This window comes from Penaeus chinensis, chromosome 11, assembly GCF_019202785.1.
Source record: "Penaeus chinensis breed Huanghai No. 1 chromosome 11, ASM1920278v2, whole genome shotgun sequence".
Taxonomy (NCBI): domain Eukaryota; kingdom Metazoa; phylum Arthropoda; class Malacostraca; order Decapoda; family Penaeidae; genus Penaeus; species Penaeus chinensis.
Window position 1 is genome coordinate 39,220,677 of NC_061829.1, and position 25,000 is coordinate 39,245,676.

The 25,000-nt window shown below is 38.2% G+C and overlaps 1 protein-coding gene across 1 annotated transcript in view; it reads left to right on the plus strand.

Moving 5' to 3' along the window:
* LOC125030503 (zinc finger C2HC domain-containing protein 1C-like) overlaps positions 1–24,854 on the plus strand; it is a 37,004-nt gene extending 12,150 nt beyond the window's left edge. Inside the window, 9 exon segments of the mRNA XM_047620557.1 lie at positions 9,664–9,816; positions 9,818–10,594; positions 16,753–16,866; positions 17,891–17,920; positions 18,817–18,852; positions 20,115–20,270; positions 20,696–20,701; positions 22,539–22,625; positions 22,768–24,854. Coding sequence (XP_047476513.1) covers positions 9,664–9,816; positions 9,818–10,594; positions 16,753–16,866; positions 17,891–17,920; positions 18,817–18,852; positions 20,115–20,270; positions 20,696–20,701; positions 22,539–22,625; positions 22,768–22,986 — 1,578 coding nt within the window. The 3' untranslated portion in view covers positions 22,987–24,854.
* The last annotated feature ends 146 nt before the right edge of the window (positions 24,855–25,000 follow it).

Here is a 25,000-nt window from a genome sequence, read left to right on the forward strand (position 1 = left end):
TCACCATCTTCATCACAATGCCTCACTATCACCACCACACTTCGTCATCATCTTTACCACAATTCACCACATCACCATCTTCACCACATCATCACACTTCACCATTTCCATTACCATAATTCACCACCATCACCACACTTCGTCACCATCATCATTGCAATTTATCACCACTATTCACCATCACATAACTATCACAATTCATCACCAACATCACCACACTTCGTCATTTCCACAGTCATTCTCAACACCCAAGGTCGTCACGTGATTTGGCTTCTATTGCCCACTCTGGCCGCTTATGCATTATTAGAGTATCGTTTCTGGGTGTATGTGTCTGTCTGTATAAGTGTGTCTGTGTGTCTCTGTATCTCTCTCTATCTCTGTCTCCTTTCTCCATTTCTCTGCTCTCGTTCCTTTCTTCCATTCTTCCTTTCATTCTCTCTCTCTCTCTCTCTCTCTCTCTCTCTCTCTCTCTCTCTCTCTCTCTCTCTCTCTCTCTCTCTCTCTCTCTCTCTCTCTCTCTCTCTCTCTCTCTCTCTCTCTCTCTCTCTCTCTTCTCTCTCTGTGCTGTGTGGTGCAGCGGTAGCGTTCTCGTCTAGCAATCTTGCTGACCTGCGTTCGAATCCCTCGCTGCCAGTGGATGGTAACCCCGGCCATTCCTTGCACACAGGGGATAGTTTAGAAGCAAAATGAAACAGACACTATGTCACACCAAGAATATCCATTGTTACAAATGGAATCAAAACTAAACTTTTAAACTTTTAAACTCTCTCTCTCTCTTTCTCTCTTTCTCTCTCGTTCTCTCCATCTCTCTCTCTCTCTCTCTCTCTCTCTCTCTCTCTCTCTCTCTCTCTCTCTCTCTCTCTCTCTCTCTCTCTCTCTCTCTCTTTCTCTATCTCTCCCTCCCTCCCTCCCTCCCTCCCCCCCCCCCCTCTCTCTCTCTCTCTCTCTCTCTCTCTCTCTCTCTCTCTCTCTCTCTCTCTCTCTCTCTCTCTCTCATTACTCTGGAATTCTCCCCCTTCCCCCTACCACTCCCCACCCCATTCCCCGTAATAATTATGTATGATAATCACTACAGTATTGTGTCCATGTTGTGTTGTCGTTATGGTGACTGTAGTTTTTGCTCATGCTTATATTTTCCTTTTGTGTTCTCTGATTAATATATTTTTCTCGTGTGTTTGAGATAGTGTACGTTATTTCGGTGACAGATTCGAAGTTGTTTTAATGACATGTCATAATATGTGTTTATCTTTTGACTGTTTAATGCTGTTATCATCATTAAAGGTGTTATTGATTAATCAATTTATTCCTTCATTCATTCATTCATTCATTCATTCATTTCGGGCTCCCAGGCAGAATTTCCTTATTTACAATAACCGACATTTTATAGCTTCAATTTTTTATCCCCTTGTTTTCACAGCTTTACAGTTGTTTTTATTCATTATCGCCCACTTGCCTTATGCTTATACTAATACCTAGAAGAAATTCAGTTACCAAGTCCAATTATGGAAGACAAGTCAGATCTTTAACAATACAATGGCCAGTTCTCCCAACTAAGTGAATTATTTACCAGACGATCGATTCACAGCCAGGTTACCCATAATTCCTTCAGAGGAGAACAAGAATTCAACATGGTAGCATTTGTCTTTACGTTGCGCTTGTTCGTTAAATCCGTTAAGTTCAGCTCCACGGGCGACGGCGGTGGAAATGGCGGTTGACGCAACGATTCTCGGAAGGTTTGAAAATTTAAAAGGATCGACGAGTGATTGGGTGAACGGCCCTGTTTGTTTTATGCGTTGGTATTTCGGCCTGACATTCGCATTACTGTTATTATTTACTATGGATAGTATTGTTATTGGTATTGTTACTACTACTACTACTAAAAATCACTACCACTACTACTGCTATTATAGCAGCATCGTGGTTATCATCATTATCTTTATCGTCACTATTAGGCTTTATATAACGCATCATCATTATCATCATCACCTCTTTCTCCCTTTCCACACTGTCTTTTCAACACCATCATTATCACCATCACTATTCGCACAATCATCACCATTATTATCACTAACGTTATTATTGTAATTGGTATTATTATTTTTTTTTTTCAATTTGATAATGTTAATACGTCTGACAGGAATGATATAGAATAAAACTCTTTCTGGTCTGTTCTGAGCTCATGTAGTTTCAAATATTTGCTATTGTTTGTTATTGCGGAGTCCCATTTATTGTGAATATCTTGGCTTCAGTTTTATTATTCGCTTGGTGAATATTTTTCTATTTTGCTTGCACTATAGCGTAATGTCAACATAGAAACATGTATATAAAAAGAGATATCTGTGTGTGTGTGTGTGTGTGTGTGTGTGTGTGTGTGTGTGTGTGTGTGTGTGTGTGTGTTAATACGAACGTGAGTGTGAGTGTATATGTGCGTGTGTGTACGCGTCAATAAGTATGCGTTCGTGCGTGTATGTATTTGTATTCAAGAACTTAGTGTTTTTTTTTTTCTCTAATTTTGAGTACGTGGTCTTCAGTAGTTATTAAATAGTGTTGTCATGATTATTATTGATATTCTTTGTTTTTTTTTTTGTTTCTTTATTATTATGTTGATAATGGTGACGATAATGATTGTTATTATTATCATCATCATCATCATCATCATCATCATCATCATCATCATCATCATCATCATCATCATCATCATCATCATCATTAGCAGCAGTATGATGATTATGGTTAAGAACGTCATCATACAATTTATGTATTTATAATGTTTTACTTTTATTACTATTATTAATAGTGCTAGTAGTAGTATCAGTACTGCAATAGTAGTTGTATCATTATCATTATCAAATTATTATCATGAGCAGTATTATAATCGTTATAATTAAGATCATCATCATGCAAACTTGCTATTAAACAGAGCCGATGTTTCTTCCGTGTTATTTTATTCATACATTTTGAAATTACATTATCAAAATTCATGACATTTTTTTTTCTTTTTCTTTTTTTTTTGGGGGGGGGGGGGAGCAGTCTATTTAGGGATGAAACTTGACATTTTATTTCTCGGGTCTTGATATAATTATATGAAATTTGTTATAATTGATATGATATTGTTGCTGTTATGGTCAGGATTGTTACCTATCATTTTTTTATATTTTCATAATACAAACGAATTGTTTTTAGCTGCTTGCACAGTTGACATTATCATAAAAACCCACTTATTACTTTTACTTATTACTTCTACCGTAAAAAAAAAACACCACTTTCCTCTTACAAATATTTAACATACTTTTTTTTTTTCTGCATATATTTCTAAGAAGACGCAATACACACGAAGAAGGAAACGATCATGCCACGCATTCTTGTGCATGTTGCCTTATATAGTATTCCTCCTAAAGGGAATGCCAGCGGTCGAAGGCCTTTGTCGAGGGCGGCTGGGCACAGCTGGGCGGGGGAGAGATACGGATTGATAGAAAGAATGATAGATTGAGATAGATAGATAGATAGATAGATAAATATTGATAGATGTAGATGGATATAGATAGATATAGATACAGATAGATAAATATATAGATAGATAAATATAGATAGATATAAATATATATATAGATATATAGATATTGATAAATAGATAGATGTAGATAGATAAATCGATACAGAGGAATATAAATATACATTTATATGAAAACACGCGCACACAGAGGGGTTGTGTGCTTGTGTTCTTGCGCGTGCATGCTCATGTGCGTGTTCGTACTGTACACATTTCCTTTCCCACCCCAGCAGCCATGCCCCAAAAAAAAAAAAAGGTTCCCCCAAAAAAAGGGGGGCCCCCGGGGGGGGGGCCCCCCCCCCGGGGCCCCCCCGGGGGGAGGAAGGGGGAAACCTTTTGGTTTTTTTGCAAAAGGAAAGGGAAAAAAACCGGAAAAATTTTGGGGGTTTTTAAAATTTTTTTTTTTTTTTTTTATTTTTTTAAAAAAGGGGGGGAAAATTTTTTTTTTTTTCCCAAAAATTTTTTTTTATTAAATTTTTTCCCCCTTTTTTTTTTAAAACTTAAAAAATTTTTTTCCCCCAAAATTTTTTTTTTTTTCCCCAATTTTCAATTTTTTAAAAACATAACCCTTTTTAAATCTAAAACCCCCCTCTTAAAAACCCTAAAATTTTTTTTTTTAAAAATTTTTTAAAAAACCCCCCCCCAAAAAAAAAAACCCCCCCCAAATTTTCATCATTTTTTTTTAAAAATTTTTTTTAAAAATTTAACAAAAAAAAAAATTTTTTTTAAAAATTTTTTTTTTTTTTAAATTTTTTTTTTTATTTAAAATTTTTAAAAACCCCCCCTTTTTTTTAAAATTTTTTTTTTTTTTTTTTTTTTTTTTTTTTTTTTTTTTTTTTTTTTTTTTTTTTCCCCCCCCAAAAAAAACCCTTTAAAATAAAAAAAAAAAAACCCCCCAAAACCTATTAAAAAAAATAAAAAAAAAAAAAAAAAAAAAAAAAAAAATTTTTAAAAAAAAAAATTAAAAAAAAAAAAAAAAAAAAAAAAAAAAAAAAAAAAAAAAAAAAAAAAAAAAAAAAAAAAAATTTTTTCATCAGGAGAGGGAAGGGAGAGGGAGAGGGAGAGGGAAGAGGGAGAGGGAGAAGGAGAGGAAGAGGGAGAAAGATAGAGGGAGAGAGATAGAGGGAGGAAGAGAGAGGGAGAGGGAGGAAGAGGGAAAGGGAGAGGGAGAGAGATAGAGGGAGGAAGAGGGAAAGAGATGGAGGGAGGAAGAGGAAAAGAGAGAGAGAGAGAGAGAGAGAGAGAGAGAGAGAGAGAGAGAGAGAGAGAGAGAGAGAGAGAGAGAGAGAGAGAGAGAGAGCGAGAGAGAGAGAGAGAGAGGGGGGGGGGAGGGAGAGTGAGTGTGAATGTGAGTGTGAGAAGCTGGTCATCATGATAATAATAATGATAATGGTAATGGTAATGATAATAATAATGATTATAATACTAATATTATTAATACTACTAATAATAGAAAAATAAACATTCCTATTTGGTTCCTTACTCCCTCTTCGCTCTGCTCCTCTCCCCTACCCTTATTTTTGTATTATTTTTTATTGTTATCACCATCATCATCACCATCATCATCATCATCATCATCATCATCATCATCATCATCATCATCACCACCATCACCACCACCATCATCATCATCATCATCATCATCATCACCACCACCACCAACACCACCACCACCATCATCATCATCATCATCATCATCATCATCATCACCACCACCACCACCACCACCACCACCATCATCATCATCATCATCATCATCATCATCACCATCATCATCATCACCACCACCACCACCATCATCATCACCACCACCACCACCACCACCACCATCATCATCATCATCATCATCATCATCATCATCATCATCATCATCACCATCATCGCTGTTGTTGTTTATAGTTTCATTATGATTACCATCATCTCCCTTTTTATCTGAGATGGTTATCCACCCCCAAGTTCACTACTCAGCATTGCCAATATGCGAGCCACTTTCGACCTTGTCTTTTCAGTCGAAACAGTCGGTTCACACGTTGGCAACGCTGTGTTAAGGTTAAAAAGAGAGAGAGAGAGAAAAAAAAAACGTATTTCAAAAGGAAATGGCTAAGGGTTCTTTATTAGTGGGTAATGATAAAAGGGAAATAGATAGTTGAATTGATATATATATATATATATATATATATATATATATATATAATGTGTACGGTTTCTGGGAGACATCTGACTGTCTTCGTGCTGTTCATTTGTCTGTGTCACATTGTGACACGTGGACCCCGATCTTGTTGTTAAGTTATATATAAATATATATATATGTAATATATAATATATAATATATATATTTATAATATATATATATAATTATATATGTGTGTGTGTGTGTGTGTGTGTGTGTGTGTTTGTTTGTTTGTGTGCTCGCGCGTGAGCGTCCGTGTACAATGGCAAGTATGTACGCATTCCTCGCTCAGGAGCCCCATTATAGCAAACGGACCCTTTCCATGTAGCGAAGTGTTTGGCATCAGCAAACCCGTCGACATTCAGCACTTCGCAAACACTATCGATTCGAGGCGTCAAGGTTTGCTCTTAACGCAAGCCATTTTGCACTTGCGTACGTGTAAGAGTTAATTGTTATCAAACGCTTGCCTTTTTTGTCTTTATTCAACGTCTTGTTTTGTTTTGTTTCCTTTTGTAAGTGTGTTTACCCGCCAGTCTGCCGAAAGAAAGTGGATGGTGTAATTATGCGTGTAGTTAATCGTCGGTGAATTTGCCTTAAGCTCGTGTTATATTTTTAAATTGCTTTCTTTTCATTAACTCTCCGAGTCACAAAATTACGCAAACTACCCATTCAAATGACCGAACCGACATTCTTCTGTGAACCCTAAAGTAATTTCATCTTTATTCCTTTCCCTTGAAAAAATGAAAAGAAAAAATATATTTTTATACCCGGGGTCTCTGCGTGCCTGACTGCGTGGTCGGCCGGCCTTGACACACATAGGCGAGCGATCCTTGTGTTTGCTTCTGAAGGACAACAAAATACACAATTATAGATTACCTCACAATAACAGGCGGATTTAACATCTTCATATCTGGACAGTTAGAGAATTTTAAGGAAATATGATACGGAAGATAAAGATAAGAATAGAAGAATTTGGGGGGACTTATGTATTTTTTTCAATTTATTATGTTTAATATTGTAGTCACTTCATCGTCTATTTGCTTGCTTATTTATGCATTGGCTTGCTCACGTATTCATTGATTTTCCCCTTCCTCATCTCGTTGCAATAACCTGTCGCTTCAACTGAACTAAGATATACATTCAGTTGAGAGTCAAGGTTAAAAATTCCGTCGGAAATTGGACAAGACATCATTTGGAAATTAGTCAAGAATTCAATCAGAAGTTAGATCACAAATAAGCTGACGGAGTAAAGAAACAAAAGTTAAAGAAATCTGTCTCATCTTGTCCACGCTAGTACGAAAGATTAATCAGAGATGGCGCTGGGTCAGAGGTGCGTGTTAAGGCGGAATTTCACTTCTTTACCTTAGAGGGTGCGAGGGGAGGGGGAGGGGGAGGGGATAAGGGTAGAGAGAGAGAGGGGGGAGGGGGGAGGGGAGGATAAAGGGTAGAGAGAGAGAGGGGGGGGGGAGGGGAGGATAAAGGGTAGAGAGAGAGAGGGGGGGGGGAGGGGAGGATAAAGGGTAGAGAGAGAGAGGGGAGGGGGGAGGGGAGGATAAAGTGTAGAGAGAGGGGGGAGGGGGGAGGATAAAGGGTAGAGGGAGAGAGGGGGGATGTGGGAGGGGAGGATAAAGGGTAGAGAGAGAGAGAGGGGGGAGGGGGAGGGGAGGATAAAGGGTAGAGAGAGAGAGGGGGGAGGGGGAGGGGAGGATAAAGGGTAGAGAGAGAGAGGGGGGAGGGGGGAGGGCAGGATAAAGGGTAGAGAGAGAGAGGGGGAGGGGGAGGGGAGGATAAAGGGTAGAGAGAGAGAGGGGAGGGGGAGGGGAGGATAAAGGGTAGAGAGAGAGGGGGGGGAGGGGGAAGATGGAATGGTAAAAGGGGGAATGGAAGGGGGGAAGGGGGAAGGGGGGAGTAAAAAGGGGGAGAGGGTGGAAGCAGAAATGGGGAAAGGTTAAGAGAATGGAAGAGGGAAAGGGGGAAGGGGGAAGGGATAAGGAGAGGGGGGGAGGGAGGTGGAAAAGGGTTGGAAGGGGGGGAGGGGAGGAAAAAGGTTGGAAGGAGGAATGCTGAGAAGGAAAGGAGAGGAACGAAAAGGAGAAAGGGAGAGGGAAGGAGAAGAGGAAGAGTTATGAGAGGGAAAGTGTTTGAAGTTGCAAATGAAGGCTAGATATTGCACGCGATTTGCCTGCAAGGATAGGCGTTAAATCGTTGGCTGATTTCAATGGTATTCGCCTTAGTCCAGCTTAAAAAAAAAATATTATTGAATTTACCATCATCATCATCATCATCATCATCATCATCATCATCATCATCATTATCATCATCATCATCATCATCATCATCATCATCATCATCATCATCATCATCATCATCATATATCTTTTTCTTCTTTTGCTTCTTATTATTATCTTTATTATTTCTTCCTCTTTTGTTCTTTGTTCCTGCTCTTCTCCCTCTTTCCCTTGCTCATACTCATCTAATTATTTCGTTTATATCGTTAGGTAATTACTAGCTCACTTATCAAATCACTAACGAGCTTGTTAAGATGCTTACAGATACTTACGTTAATGAAGTTGTTCTCACTGTTATGGTTATGGCTAAACTTCCTATTTTGTTACCGATAATGCTGTCTTTAAAACTATTGTATTGCAATTGCTACTACCATTGCTATTACAACAACTGCTACGACCATTACTATCATTACAACTGCTACACTACAGCTGTTTCTACTATCACACTACCATGGCTGTATTACTACTATTAGTGCTACTACTACAACTCTACGTCAGCTGCTAAAATCATTACTACTACTGTTATCACTACCACCATTACTACTACAATTACTGCTACCACTACTATTACTATTGTCCTTACTACGATTGCTGCTACGGGTGCCACAACTAATACAACTACTGTTACCCAATTACCCAATTACCACTTCTACTACTAGTAATACTATGTCCCTACTGCTGCTGCTGCTATTGCTATTACTACTACTACTACTACTACTACTACTACTACTACTACTACTACTACTACTACTACTACTACTCTTACTATTGCCTTTACTATAACGGCTTTTATGATTGCCACAACTATTACAACAACTACTGTTACCCATACTACAACTACTACCACTACTGCTACTGCTATTGCTATAACTACAGCAACGGTTGATTTTGTTATTGCTGTCTGCTGTCTGATGGTTTCACTTTTCCGAGAATGCGCTTTGAACATGTTGAAAATCATCATCATCATTATCATCGCCATCGCCATCGCCATCGCCATCACCATCACCACACCATAGAAAATATAAACACACCATACGAAAACATGAAGCAGATCTCCTTGTTATTAAATACAATAAAATGCGTAAACGGCTTTGATTGGACCTTGATATCGTTTTGAGACGATGTTCAGTAGACGAGATTTATGCACGTTTGACCTTTGCGAAATAATGAAGTCACGTGCTGTTAGCAGAGCGAAGTTTGTGCGACTGTTTTTGTTATTTATTATCATTATTGCTATTGTTGTTGTTATTATTATTATTATTATTATTATTATTATTATTATTATTATTATTATTATTATTATTATTATTATTTGTTATTATTAATTTCTTATTATTATTATTTGTTATTATTAATTTCTTATTATTACTATTGTTAATGTTTTCATTATTATTATTAACAAGATTATTATATTATCATTAGTAGTGGTAGTTGTAATTTTAGTTAGTATAATTATTATTATTACTATCATCATCACTATCATTATTATTATCATTATTAGTGTTGTATTGTTGCTGTCACTGATATCATTATGTTATTATTATGATCTTAATATGTAGTGTCACTGATATAGATTTCATTTTTGTAGCAAGAGCTAATCACTGGCCTTGCGTGTGCTCCCTGGCCAGGCTCCTTCTAACCCCTTTCTCCCCCAGGCGCGCCTACGAGAACAGCTGATGGTGGAGAAGGAGTCGCGCCTGCTGGAGATGGCGGCCCGGCAGGAGGCGCAGCGCCAGGGCACCATCCAGCGGGTCACCAAGTCGTCGGCGTCGTCGCTGTCGTCGTCAGCTGTCGTCGCTGAGCTCGTCGGGCGGGCAGGGCCGCGTCAGGAAGCTGTTCGAGGAGCGGCGCCACAACGGCTTCAACCACAGCCCCGTCGGCTGGGACAAGAGCTACCCGCTGGAGCCCGTGCGCGGCGGAGGCCACGCCGGCGGCGGGGGCGGCCGCCCGCCCGTCAAGCCCGCCAAGGGCGTCATCAGAAACAACCGCGGCGTCAGCGTGGACCGCGCCAAGGCCGCCTACGACCCGGCGGCCATGCGGAGGTCCCGCAGCCACGCCGCCCTCCAGCGCAACAACAACATGAACAACAATAACAACAACAACAGCAACTACAACACGTACGGCGACCCGCGGTCCCCCCAGCGGACCCTGCGGCCGCCCCAGGCGCGCCAGCCTGCGCACCACAAGTCCACCTCCTCGCTCCTGGACGCCAACCAGAACTACAACGGGCGCGGCAGCAGCGGCAGCAGCGGCGGCTACAGCCGCGGGCCCTCGCGCGACGCGTCGCCGTCGCCGTCCAACGCCAACCGCTTCGGCTTCCGGTCGCGCGGCCCGTCGCCCGCGCCGCCCCAGGCGCCGCGCCGCTCGCAAACCTTCAACGCCCACAGGCCGCAGCAGGACGAGGTGGACAGCAGAGGCTCTCCGGAGCAGCCGCGGCAGCCCCCGCGGCGCCCCGCCCAGCCCCCGCGACAGGCGCCAGCCCGACAGCCGCTCCGACAGCCCCGACAGCCCACCCGACAGCCCTCGCCCGAGCCCGAACAGGACGAGGAGGAGAAGCTGTTCACGCCCAGCCCTCGCATCAACAGGGTGAGTGCCAAGGGCTTCTCGCTCCTCGGGAGGGAGGCGGGGCAGGGGGGCCCTCGCTCTCCTCTTTCATTCTCTTCCCTTTCCTCTCCCCCCTTTTTCCATTTCACTCCCTCCCTCCCTTTCTCCCTAGCCCCCTTCTCTCTCTCTCTCTCTCTCTCTTCTCTCTCTCTCTCTCTCTCTCTCTCTCTCTCTCTCTCTCTCTCTCTCTCTCTCTCTCTCTCTCTCTCTCTCTCTCTCTCTCTCTCTCTCTCTCTCTCTCTCCCTTTCCCTCTCCCTCTCCCACTCCCTCTCCCTCTCCCTCTCCCTCTCCCTCCCCCTCTCCCTCTCCCTCTCCCTCTCCCTCTCCCTCTCCCTCTCCCCCCCCCCTCCCCCCCCCCCCTCTCCCTCCCCCCCTCTCCCTCCCTCTCCCTCCCTCTCCCTCTCCCTCCCTCTCCCTCTCCCCCCTCCCTCCCTCCCTCCCTCCCTCCCTCCCTCCCTCCCTCCCTCCCTCCCCCTTTCCCTCTCCCTCTCCCTCTCTCTCCCTCTCCCTCTCCCTCTCCCTCTCCCTCTCCCTCTCCCTCTCCCTCTCCCTCTCCCTCTCCCTCCCCCTCCCTCTTCCTCTCCCTCTCCCCTCTCCCTCTCCCTTTCTCTCTCTTTCCCCCTTCCCCTGCCCCTTCCCCTGCCCCCTCCCCTGCCCCTTATTATTGTTATTCCCTCCTCTTATATTCTTATTTCTTATTTATTCTTTCACGACACCATATTTTTGAGCAATTTCCCCTCGTTATGTGTCTTTCAACGGATATGCTTCACAGAGAACGGTGTGTGTGTGTGTGTGTGTGTGTGTGTGTGTGTGTGTGTGTGTGTGTGTGTGTGTGTGTGTGTGCGCGCGCGCGTGCGTGCGCGTGCGTGCCTGCCCGACTGTGCCATGGGGTTGGCAAAAATGGGGGCGGGGGAGGGGGAGGGGGAGGGAAGGGGAAGAGAAAGGTGGGAGGCTTCTGTGTCTTTGTACTGTAATTATGTAATGTAATGTGTATAGTGATTCATATCGTCCTCCCTTCGTTTTGAGAGAATAAATGTTGGTAAGGATGGCCTTGAAGTAGAGGGAATGGGTATGGCTGTAGTAGAGAGAGAGAGGGGAGAGGGAAGAGAGAGGGGAGAGGGAAGAGGGGAGAGAGAGAGGGAAGAGGGAAGAGAGAGAGGGAAGAGGGGAGAGAGAGAGGGAAGAGGGAAGAGAGAGAGGGGAGAGGGAAGAGGGGAGAGAGAGAGGGAAGAGGGAAGAGAGAGAGGGAAGAGGGGAGAGGGGAGAGAGGATAGGGAAAAGGGAAGAGGGAAGGGAGAGGGGATAGGGAAGAGGGAAGAGGGGAGAGAGAGAGGGGAGAGGGAAGAGAGAGAGGGAAGAGGGGAGAGGGGAGAGGGGATAGGGAAAAGGGAAGAGGGAAGAGAGAGGGGATAGGGAAGAGGGAAGAGAGAGGGGATAGGGAAGAGGGAAGAGGGAAGGGAGAGGGGATAGGGAAGAGGGAAGAGGGAAGAGGGAAGAGAGAAGAGAGAGGGGATAGGGAAGAGGGAGAGGTGGAGGGAGAGGGAGAGGGATGGTGATGGGGATGGGGATGGAAATGGAGATGGAGATGGGGAAAAGGAGGAGAGAGAGAGAGAGAGAGAGAGAGAGAGAGAGAGAGAGAGAGAGAGAGAGAGAGAGAGAGAGAGAGAGAGAGAGAGAGAGAGAGAGAGAGAAAGAGAAAGAGAGAGAAGAAAAAATGAGAAAGAAAAAGAACAGAACAGAGCAGAAGAGGAGGAACAGGAAATATTGCGTATAACCCAATCATCTGTAATATCGATTGTTTCTTTTTCTGTGGGAGCATAGCATTCTCTTCCCCTTTTGGGTTAATTGAAACAACTCCCTTAAGAAAAGACATCACAAGATTCATTCTCCTTTGCTGCGATCACTGTATCGTTTCTATAGAGACACATGCAGTCAACAAATGTCTTACCCTCCTTGTTTTTCTTTCTTTCCCCCTCTCCCTCTCTCTTTCTTTATTATGTACGTCTTAATCACAACCACCCATTGTTTATTTCCTCAGCATCCTTTCAACTACGAGAAATATAGCCACAGGACTAAATATCAATTAGAATCCATTCCATCGACGAGGATAGTAGCACGAAATAGACCTTGAATGGCGCCGTTTGGCATCGCTCCCAGCCCACGTGTCGTGCGCATATACAAACCCTTCGCGCGAACCTCAGGCTGTAGTCGGAATCATTGGCGTTAACAGGGGAGAATATATATATATTGTGAGAGAGTGAACGGAAGATAGTTACATGTGTAGTGCGTGATGATGTCGTGTTATTATTATTATTGTTTGTTTAATTTATCATTTGTGGCGTTGGGAGGGAGTTATTATTATTATTTTTTTTTTGTCTAAGATGGTGGGTATTTTAGGAAATTGGTGAAATTGTGTAGATTTTTTTTTTTTTTTTGTTAAGACTACTCGAGAGAAGTTTTCATTCATGGATTTGGCTCATTCTTTCGTCTCGGTAGTACTAAAGCCAGATACAACTGGTGAATATTGTTCTTGAAATATTTCGACTGATATACGAGTTTATAAAGCGAGCGATGGTTGTTGCCCTGAACAACAGTCAAAGCCACATTGTACACTATAGCGCTAAGGGGTGTGGGTGTTCAGTGCGTGTAAAGCTGGAGGGAGGGGGAGGGGGAGGGAAGGCGGGAGGGAAGGAGGGAGATAGAAAGAGGGAGAGAAAGAGAGAGAGAGAGAGGGGGGGGGAGGGAGGGAAGGAGGGAGATAGAAAGAGAGAGAGAGAGGGAGAGGAAGATGGAAGGGGAGGGAGAGCTAGAATGAGAGGGAGAGGGAGGGAAAGAGTGAGAAAGTGAGGGTGATAAATAGAGAGACAAACAGACATAGATGGAAGAGGGGTATCAATCATACCGTCACTAATTCGACACAATTATCAGTTCTGTTTACACGTATCTATATTCTTGTGCATTTTCTGCTGGCTGACAAATGCCCCAAGGTTTCATGACAAGAAGAAATAACTCTTTTCTTTAGATGGATATCAGTGTCTCATTCCGTTATCCATTGGTCATTAGAACTGATCGATTAGATTTAAGAAAGTAAGCTATATATATATATATATATAAGGAGACTTGACTTGGGTAAATAAGTTCGTCCTAACGTAGCGTAGATACTGAAAACTCTCGAGGAATTTGCGCAGACTTTGATAGTGATCATAATAAACATAATTATATGGCAGGGTCGTTGTTTTTTTCATTTATATGTATCATCTATGTAATCATATATTTGTTATTTTTATTTAGTTTATTTGTATTTTGTATTAAGTACAGTTTTATCCACCTAGTTCATGGCGGCAGGTGTAGCAGATCGGGTAAGATTTTCGCGTAGGATGTGATAAGATCGCGGAATATTTTCCATGTTCTATTGATGTCGGGTTTATGGCAAAAGAGCATTAACCTCATATTTAGCGGTCGTTGAAATAAATGGTGTTTCTTTTTGCTTTACGAAGAGTGCGAAGGTGTTAATGAGAATGTGTCAAAATGTTAACTTCGAAATCACTGGGAAACAGGATTCGAATACTGCAAATTAAAATAAATATATATTTTTTTGTACAAGCCATTCCTCCCAAAAGCCGATTTTTCCTCACTTAAAAAAACAGTAGTAATAATAATAATAATAATGATAAAGGAGGAGGAGGCCTGAGCTGGTGTTAAGTTTCGCTTCCTACAATCCGTCTTTTAATTGCGCAAACGCCAAACCGCGAATTGCGCAACGCCAAACGCGAATAACGCCATGAGGTCGTCCCAGCTGTGTGCTCTGACATCTGACTCACGGGAGGAATGAGGTTACTGTGCCTGCAGATGACATCTTTGCAACGGCGATCAACATCTGCAAGCACATTTGAATGCAATCATGGATTAATAGCTTGACGCCGCTGAGCTATTGGCTTCGATGACGAATTTTGGTCCCTATTTGCAAAGCTCAGTTGGAGGCTTTGTCGGAATGCAGAATGGGGATGCATGCATTTGTGTGTGTGTGTGTGTGTGTGTGTGTGTGTGTGTGTGTGTGTGTGTGTGTGTGTGTGTGTGTGTGTGTGTGTGTGTGTGTGTGTGTGTGTATGTGCGTGCGTGCGTGCGTGTGCATGTGCGTGTGTGTATGTTTGTCTTTTTGTATGTATTGATTCAGTAGGTTTAAATATGTATGTAGTTTGTGTACGTATATTTATCCATATGACTACAACGTACATTGCCTTGGATACTGGTAACCCCCATGGGCTCAGCACCTGGCAGGTGTTCTGTTCACTTAACCCTTTACCTCCCCCTCCCCCCCCCCTGCCCCCACCTGCCACTCTCATCGGCAGTCGTTGACCTGTACTTCTGTCTTCTCGTTATCACATGATTCATATTATTCCACACATGTATCTACCGCGTGTGTGTGTGTGTGTGTGTGTGTGTGTGTGTGTGTGTGTGTGTGTGTGTGTGTGTGTGTGTGTGTGTGTGTGTGTGTGTGTGTGTGCACGTATGTTTCTACGTGTGTGCGTGTGTGTGTGTGTGTGTGGGTGTGTGTGTGTGTGTGTGTGGGTGTGTGTATGAATGCATGCATGTATGTTTGCATGTTAATGTCCACCATTTTTTTTAACGATCGATATAACAGTTCATCACCTGAGCGCGCTTTCCCGTGAGCAAACGTACGGTACATCCAGCTGCGACAAAATAAAAATTCCTACTTTACGAAAAAAACAAAAACAAAAAACGACCATTGAATGTGTTTTCATTACTCGCTTACATATTTTTTCTTTTCCTTTTTTTCTTTTTTTTCTTTTTACACCATATCCAGTATCAGTTAGCACACAGGAATGCACCACGTTTTAACATTAGAATGCAAGGTAAAGATATCTAATAAGTGAACGTAAATCACACGAAGGATATGTGTGAATAGAGAAGAAATAATTGAACGCCGACCCACGCTGACTACTTCCCTCGTTCCGCTATGGGATGCTCTCCGGTGAGTGCTTTAAAGAGGGTGGTCAGCTATTGGCCTGGCGGTGGCGTATCCTGTTTTATTGATTTATGTCTATTATTATTGTTGTTGTTGTTGTTATTAATATGATTATGCATATTTATATACTTACACATTTACATTTACATATGTTCATATACATAGATTGTTGCATACCTATATGCCTATGCCTTTAATTATACCTGTATATTTTTTTTTCATTTCTCTATGCAACCATTTATTATGAACACATGTATTTACATATTTACATCTCTAAGTCAATTTCGTAAATTTCCATACTGTATGCGCGCTGCAGTCTTTCAGTTCATGAAGGGAAAAATTTTACAAGTGATGTTCTGTCACATAATACCATTTGCGATCAATATCTTAAAATCGCGCGCGCGCATACATACATACATACATACATACATACATACATACATACATACATACATACATACATACATACATACATACATACTTACACACATACTTACACACATACATACACACATACATACATACATACATACATACATACATACATACATACATACATACATACATACATACATACATACATACATACATACATACTTACACACATACATACACACATACATACACACATACATACATACATACATACATACATACATACATACATACATACATACATACATACATACATACATACATACATACATACATACATACATACACACATACTTACACACATACTTACACACATACATACACATACATACATACATACATACATACATACATACATACATACATACATACATACATACATACATACATACATACATACATACATATGTGAGTGTATATTGGCTGATTAGTCACTCAAGTTAACGGCGTCCCTAACACGCAATCATTTACCATGACAAGTAATTAACGTCGTGACTTTTAGCGATACGGCAAATAACGGCTCAGGACACGGGCCATAAACGTACGTTAGATCAAAGACATACAACACAAATATCTAAATGTTTATACAATTTTCTTCAAATAAAGCCTTTCCCCACACTTACCAATCCTTACACAAATTATCGATTCAGATTTTCCAAAAGGTGATTTCGCAAGGCGTGATATAATAGTCGATTAATTTCAATATTTGCATTGCAGAGCAAGAGTCGAGGGCCACCCATCACGCACGTTGCCAGCTACAATGGAGAAGACCGGCTGCCGAAAACCGTGGAAAAGAGTAAACCTAAACCAAAATTGCCACCAAAGCCTAAGGTGAGTTTGTTCTTATCAAAATCCATTGGCCAAAAAAGAAAGAAAAATAATCATGGTGTGTTATAAAAGATGATAAAAATGATCTTTGTGATTTGAAAGGTATTTGAGGGGTTTATGGTGACGTGGGTGGTACCCGCGTTGTCAAAACCTAAGGTGGATTGTTCATAGTGGATTGTTCAAAGTGGATTCTTCATAGTGGATTGTTCATAGTTTTATTTGAGTTCTGAAGCTGTGAGTCAAATTATGGGGGGGAAATTGGGACAAACTGGCTGTAGGCGTTTGTTCGTCACAACGTCTCTTTTGACATTTACAAATATGCGTTTGTCAGTGTGTGTGTGTCTGTGTTTGTCTGTTTACTTGTGTTTGTTTGTTTGTTTGTTTTATTACATTTGGAACTAAAGAATTGGTTTAATGTTATTGGTGATGTGATAATGGTATTATTTTTATTATCGTTATTATTATTATTATTATTATTGTTATTATTATTATTATTATTAATATTATTATTATTATTATTATTATTATTATTATTATTATTATTATTATTATTGTAATTTTTATTATTATTATTACTATTATTATTATTATTATTATTATTATTATTATTATTATTATTATTATTATTATTATTATTATTATTATTATTATTATTATTATTATTTTATTATTATTATTGCTGTTATTATTGTTTTATTATTATTATTATTATTATTATTATTATTATAATTATTATTATTATTATTATTATTATTATTATTATTATTATTATTATTATTATTATTATTATTATTATTATTATTATTATTATTACTATTAATATTATTATTATTATTATTATTATTATTATTGTTATTATTATTATTTCAGTAATCTGTTTTACTCTTGTCATCACTATGACTAGTAGCACCTTAGTATTATAATGCCTATAATTTAAAAAAAAATTATTAGACATAATTTCTATTTATGATACAATGGTCACTCAAGGAAAAAAAAAAAAACACTAATTTTCTCTCTTTCCTCAAAGTGGCAGAGGGATTATTCAGATGAGGGACAGGTAGGAAAAGACAGAACATCGAGTTAATGTTTTTGGTAAAAATAGAAAATCGTAGTTTTTTTTTTTTTTTTTTTTATGTAGACCATGCCTCAAAAAAAAAAAAAAATTATGAATTATATATATGTTTTTGTCTTTTGCATAATAGGTAATTCAAAGAAGATTAGTTACTTTTTTCTTGTTGGATTTTAGTGAAAAAAAGAGAGAAAAAAGACAGTAAAATGTGATAGATACAGAATTAAAGATTTTTTTTTTCTCTCTCTCTCTCTCTCTCTCTCTATGAAAATGGAGATGAAATAGTTAGTTTTTGAGCTTTTATAAATTCAAAATCCTCCAGATGAGGAGATTTATAGAGATTAGATTGATGTAAAAGGCTTTTTAAAAGATGGTGTGGTTTGTGCCCTTACCGTACGTGTTAGCTGAAGGACTGACTTCCTTTTCAATGCTGTCTTTTGCTGCATTTTTTGAGTATCTAATTATTTTTATTCTCTTTTAGATCTCTTTGTAGCGTAAGATATGAAGATTTGAAGATGTAAGAACTTAAAGAGAATTGATTATTTATTTCTCTTGCTTAGGTACCTTGCTGAAATTACTCTTGTTTACTGTTTGCTGGAGAATAATTTTATACAGTGTGTAGTAAATGTCCATAATGATTGATCCTAAAATTTCTCTGCCGTACATCATTATTGCAATAGATCTGTTTTCAGAATTTGTACTCTTTAACATAGTAGGTAAATATTATACAGTGGTAAAGATTAATAAAAAGACCATATTATGAAAAAATTATTCAAAGATTTTTAAAAAGTTCTCAGTAAGGAATCATTATGCAATGGTAAAGAGTGAAAAAAAAAAGAGATATATTGAGATCTCATTTTAATAATTTATATTCTCTGATTTAGTGGGAAAGTCAGGAAACAGAGGAGGAGGAGGAGGAGGTAAATTTCAATTTTATCACAAATAAATGTCCTATTTCTATTTTGAGATGTTTGTAGCCAGTTGATGTGCAAACTTGTTCCATAGTCATTGATGTACCAAGCACTCATTTTATTTATGTGTATCATTATAAAAAGCATGTAACGTTACTGTTATACGTATTGAAGCATGGTGAAGTTATGGTGACTGAGTACACCTCATTGCACGTTACAGTTTAATTACAAAATTTATGTGTATATATAATTTTTGTACTTAATGTGTTCATTGTTGCATTATGATGACAGAAAGTATAACTACAGAGACACACACACATACAGAGACACACAGACACACATGTACATGCATACACACACGCACATGCACACGCACACACATACGCACACGCACACATACACATGCTGATGCATACATAAAAAAAACATGTATTACTATTCCAATAAATGATATAATATGCTTTTTATGCTTCTGATATTATTGTATATATTGTACTGTATATAGTTAGTCTCACATGTAGACTTGATTTGCAGATATTATTTAGCATTCGTGAAATGTTTATTTGCAAAAGCCTTCATACACAATGCAGATATGTAGAGTTGCTAAAAGGCATACATATACTATATAGGACTTGTATTGTATGTGTTGATACAGTTCATGTAAGAATTATAATTAATTACTGATCAGTGGAAAATTCCTTTTGAGAATTTCAGAGAATGTTTTTTTCTTTTCTTAAGGTATATAAATGTTGCATGGATATTGCACATGAAAGTAAAAACTCTATGATATTGAGATATTACCAGTATTTCACAACAAACTTTCTTTATCCATTAGATATGTAGGCATGTTGTATAAATACAGCATATTAGTATTGTTGTAATCTTTTGCTGGTAATGTTGGATGTCTGTGAATATATTTGACCTATGACACACATTTGAAGAGAGATAAAACATTGAGTTATTAACAGAGGGCAAAATTTTTTCCATTAGAATGTAAATATTTCTGAAGTAACTGGTTGTTGATATAACTTTTCCATAATGCTCAGTCATTTATTGTTGATCCTTAGATATTAATTGCATAAAGTTTATTAAGAGTGTTGATATAGCATTCATACATAACTGTTTTATGATCATTGATAATTTGTATAAAGTGAGTTATCAGTGTTTTAGACAAAGTTGTCCCTTTCACATTCAATATATACAACATACCGCATAGACACTCAGTAAAATGTGGATACCGAGATACTAACAATCCCCTCACGTGTCCCCAGGCTGCGTCACAGGCAACAACACCGAGAAGTAAGCTATCTTCTGTTCCGGCTGGTTTGGCAGGCTGCAAGATCTGTGGTCGGAACTTTGCTCCTGACAGGCTGGAGAAACACGAGTCTATATGCGCCAAAACCCAAGCCAAGGCAAAGAAGAGGAAGGTGAGAGTTATTCCTTTTTCAGATGAATGTCTGTATGTTCATGATATATGCATTCTTATGTTATAATATATTTCATAGTTGTTCTTCCTTAGAGGAAGAATTGAAGATGATCTAGAGTAATGTGAAGTAAATTTTTGTATCCATATACGTTTTATATATATATATATATATATATATATATATATATATATATATATATATGTATGTATGTATGTATGTATGTATGTATGTATGTATGTATGTATGTATATAATTTTTTTTTTTGGAATTTACTGATATGAAAAATATTTTCAACCACTATTGATTTTCTTTACTCTTATTGTCATGATATCATATGTTAGTTTCATAAGTTAGGTAAAGCATTGTCAAGAAAAAAATGCAGAAAGTAATGTTATTTTATTTTGTTTTTTTCATGAACGGAGCAGAATAAGGTTTGTAATAGGTTCATGTTAGCACCTTGTTACAGTATTTTTTTCCCAGCATGTTAGACAAGGGAAACACTAGCCTTCAAAATCTATATTTAAACAGCAGTTTATGGGTTTCAACAATAAGTATGATGTCAGTAATGCATGCGACCAGCTATTGAAGTGTAATCAAATGCAAAAAGATTAAAAAAACAGCAAAGTATGGACAATTAGTATTATTATTGAAAGTGCATGCTTATGCTCTATATTGTTATTGGTATTGATATAATTTCTTTGTCAAAATGCAGTAAAGTCTCTTATTAGTTATACTAGAAATGTGAATTATAAATCCGTATGGTATTCATAATGCAATTGAAATATATTATTTACTTTTATGTATTATCTTTTTAGATGTGATATATATAAAAAAAATAATTATCCAGGATTGGTCCATATGAGCGAATGGACTCACTTCAGTACAAAATTGATTTGCGAATTTGAGAATTTATATGTTACAAGAAAAAAAAAAAAGTATTTATCAATAGCCCCAGCATCCTTTTAAGGCCTATTACACTCTAGCAATAGTTAATCTTCCCTCTATTTCTCGGTGCTGGAAAAACTGTGAGAATGTATGCTATTTTATGCCTTACTTTATATTTTCATGAATGGAACAGAATAAGGTTTGTAAAGGGCTTTGCGTATGCATCGTGTTTCAAGGTTTTCTCGCATGCTAAAATAATGATGTCATCATCATCTTGTGGTGTCATTGCAAAATATCAGACTGTCTGTCATGCACCACTTAAGATAATATATTCAAGTACTAAATAGTACCAAGGTTTATTTCAGTGAATGGTGTTTATGACCTTGGTTGAATTTATTTTGATTTTTTATATACATGATCAGAAAGACTTGGTTGATAGGACACTGAAAATGTTTTCTTGTTTTTCTTCTTTTTTTATTGTGTCTTTTCTTATAAAAAGAGAAATACAGGTAATAAATGTAATAAATAGAAAATGAATTATGGTACGTAAGCAAACATCTAATGGACATATGAATTCAAATTTCTTAAGTAATAGTATGGTTATTTTTCATATATTCATAATCTGACAATCAAGTGTTCCTTGAATTTCAATGAAAAAAAAAGAAAGAAAAAAAATCATTATTTTTTGGCAACGACACAACATTCTTAATATTGTAAAAAAAATCATTAAAAAAAAAGGAAAAGAAAGAGAAGTGAGGTTGTTGCATCAGGTAATTTTTAATGTCAAGCTCTACATAAAAAAGATTTCATTACAAGGAAGTTGCACAGCATGTTGTGAATTACATGTCATTTAGGACCTTGGCATCATTTTGGTAATATTATTTTCTATTTGATTTTTATCTTTGTTTCAACACATACATTTATACATATGCACTTTTATACATAATACAGACACACACACACACACACACAAACACACACACACACACACACACACACACACACACACACACACACACACACACACACACACACACACACACACACACACACACACACACACACATACATACACACACACACACACACACACACACACACACACACACACACACACACACACACACACACACACACACACACACACACACACACACACACACACACACACACAAAAGGATCTTTACAAAATGAATAGATTCCTTAATCTCCTTTCCCCTTCTGTTTTTCATAACATTACCAACCCCTTATCTTTGTAGCTTTCTCATGTTCCTTAGTTGATAGCAAATATTAGTTTATAGTTAGGTCAGAGGCCAAGCTATTATGGGGTGTTTATATTGAAGAAGGTGTGGGTAACAGACTTTTTTTTTTTTGTCTTATCAGGTATTTGATCCTGTTAAGATGAGGACAAAAGGAACCGAAGCAGAGACTTACGTAAAACGAGGAGCTCACCTCAAAGAACTACAACAGGTAATGTTTTATCTCTTTTCAGTATCTTAGTTATTGATTTGATCAGCATTAAAGTGGTAGGGTGTAATATGTCGTTTTGCATATATATACACAAAACATTCTGTACTTATTTTTCTTATTTTTCTTCTCTGTTTTGGCACAGCCCAAGAAAGCAGATTGGCGTAAGAAACACGAAGACTTCATTGCCACAGTAAGAGCAGCAAAAGGTATAAAGGGATACGAAGCACCGCCAATGGACACGTCAGACTATGTACAATGCCCTCACTGTGGAAGAAAGTTTTCCGAGGGAGTGGCAGACAGACACATCCCCAAATGTGCATCTATTCAGAGTAATAAACCTGCCGGAGGTCGGAGGAGGTAGACTTAAGCTTGCAGTTTGGTGCGGCATTTTAAAACATTTACTCATTTTTTTTTTTTTTTTTTTTTTTTTTTTTACCATTTACTTTATGAATGTGATTCATGTCATGTGCGGCATACAAAAGGTAATAATTATAATGCCTTCATTTGATGCTGTTGATCCTATATTGCAGTAGGAATTTTGATATTCATTGTACAGCTGTAGGATAATCAAAAGGAAAGAAAAAGATGAATGTGATGAGTTATGGGATTCAGAATTGACCTACTTACTAAATTCATTTAGTTATTCATGCAGTTGTGTGATGTGTCTCATAGGTAGAGGTGTGATGTGATTATACATATAATGGAGGGTCAGTTTGATAAAAAGTATAAGTGCGCAAAACAGCACAAAACTGAAGAAGAAAAATTCCATTGTATAAGTGCTATATATACCTTGCTTTTTAACTGCTGTATTTTGAAGTAACTGCATCTTTAACCTGGTTAATATGTAGAGCAAAGCTTTTCCTGTGACAGGCATCTATATAATTCCAAGACCTATAATGTCAACATTATTAAACTATATGAATGTGATGAGACTATTGAATGTAGCTGTGTAAATGATGTTCAGATGTCATATATGTTACCTTTCCACACTCAAGATGGAAAGAATGTTTATTTGTTTAGATTAGAAACTTCATTCCATTATCATGACCTGAGGTTGAGGCATGAGTAACCGAGGCTGGTGCATTCCTTGTTTTAAGTCTTAACAACATAAAATCTCTCTTAAGTGCTTTTTAAAGTTGCAGTCAGATGGTAGAATAACAAATTTTCCCTTTTTCTTTCTTGGTTTTGATAAAAGTTTTACTCAGGAGGTCCATGTGAATAAAGATGAAACAATGGAAAAAGAATGATACTCTCTGACTGACAGTTTGTTATGTAAGGTTATTCTGAAACACCAGCCAATTGGAAACAGATGTGACAATTTTTTTGCCCAACACTTCTGTTGTGCTTTTTAGAATATCCGTCCCAAATATATGTCACTCCCATTATAATTCTGTGGTGTTTTGGAATTATTTTATAAAATATGTTGTTTTCTAGGTGTACTGCTGACCAGCAAATTGATATGAGAATAGGACTCTGCTGTCTGTGATACATAAACTAATATATGGTCATCCTAATACATGTAGTTGTAAGTTACATGAATAAAGAGATGAAAGGGGAGAAGAAACTTTGCTGTGTAAATTTAAACAAAAAAAACAATATACTTTAAAAGGTTCCTTGATAAGCCAGCCCAGCACTTTTGACTGTTAAAATAACAGGATCCCAAGTGTTCATCTTTAGGTGTAATTATATATATTAAGAGAGACAAAAGATAGTTTCATAAAGAAAACAAAAAAAAATACCCAAATGGTTTCTTGTCTCAATGCTGCCATCACCCTCTGCCATGTGTGTTAAACCAGACACCTGGAATAGAGTGTGTTAATACCTCATTTCTTTCCCCTCTGAGGGAATGGTCACCTGAGGCATCAATGGGCTGTCTTGTCAGTCATAACATGTCCTAGGGTTCCTTAGGGCAAGATCTATGTAGCTTAGATAAGGAGTGAGGGTTGCTCAAGTCTTACTGTAGCCATTGGTTAAATGATGAGAAAGTGGTGTCAAATATGTGGTAACAATATTGCACTTCTTTTCTAAGATCTGAAATGATTTTGTACAGTGAATAGTAGAAATAATAATATAGATGGTGAAGACTCACTGAACAAGAAGCATCAAAGAATGAGTGATGGTGAAAATGTTCCTTCACCTGTCTTCATTAATGTTCTGAAACTGACATAACTTTCAGATATTAATAGGCTTTGTATGTAAATGGAATTTTGCAATAAAACTAATACGAAATGTGGAAGATGTGAATATCCTTGTATTTCTCCATGGCATTGTAGATTTTGTTTTTCCTGACCACAAGCATAATGATATGGAGAATTGTTTGCATATATGGGTACACTGTATGAATTGGAGAATGTCAATAAAATAGTAGATAACTT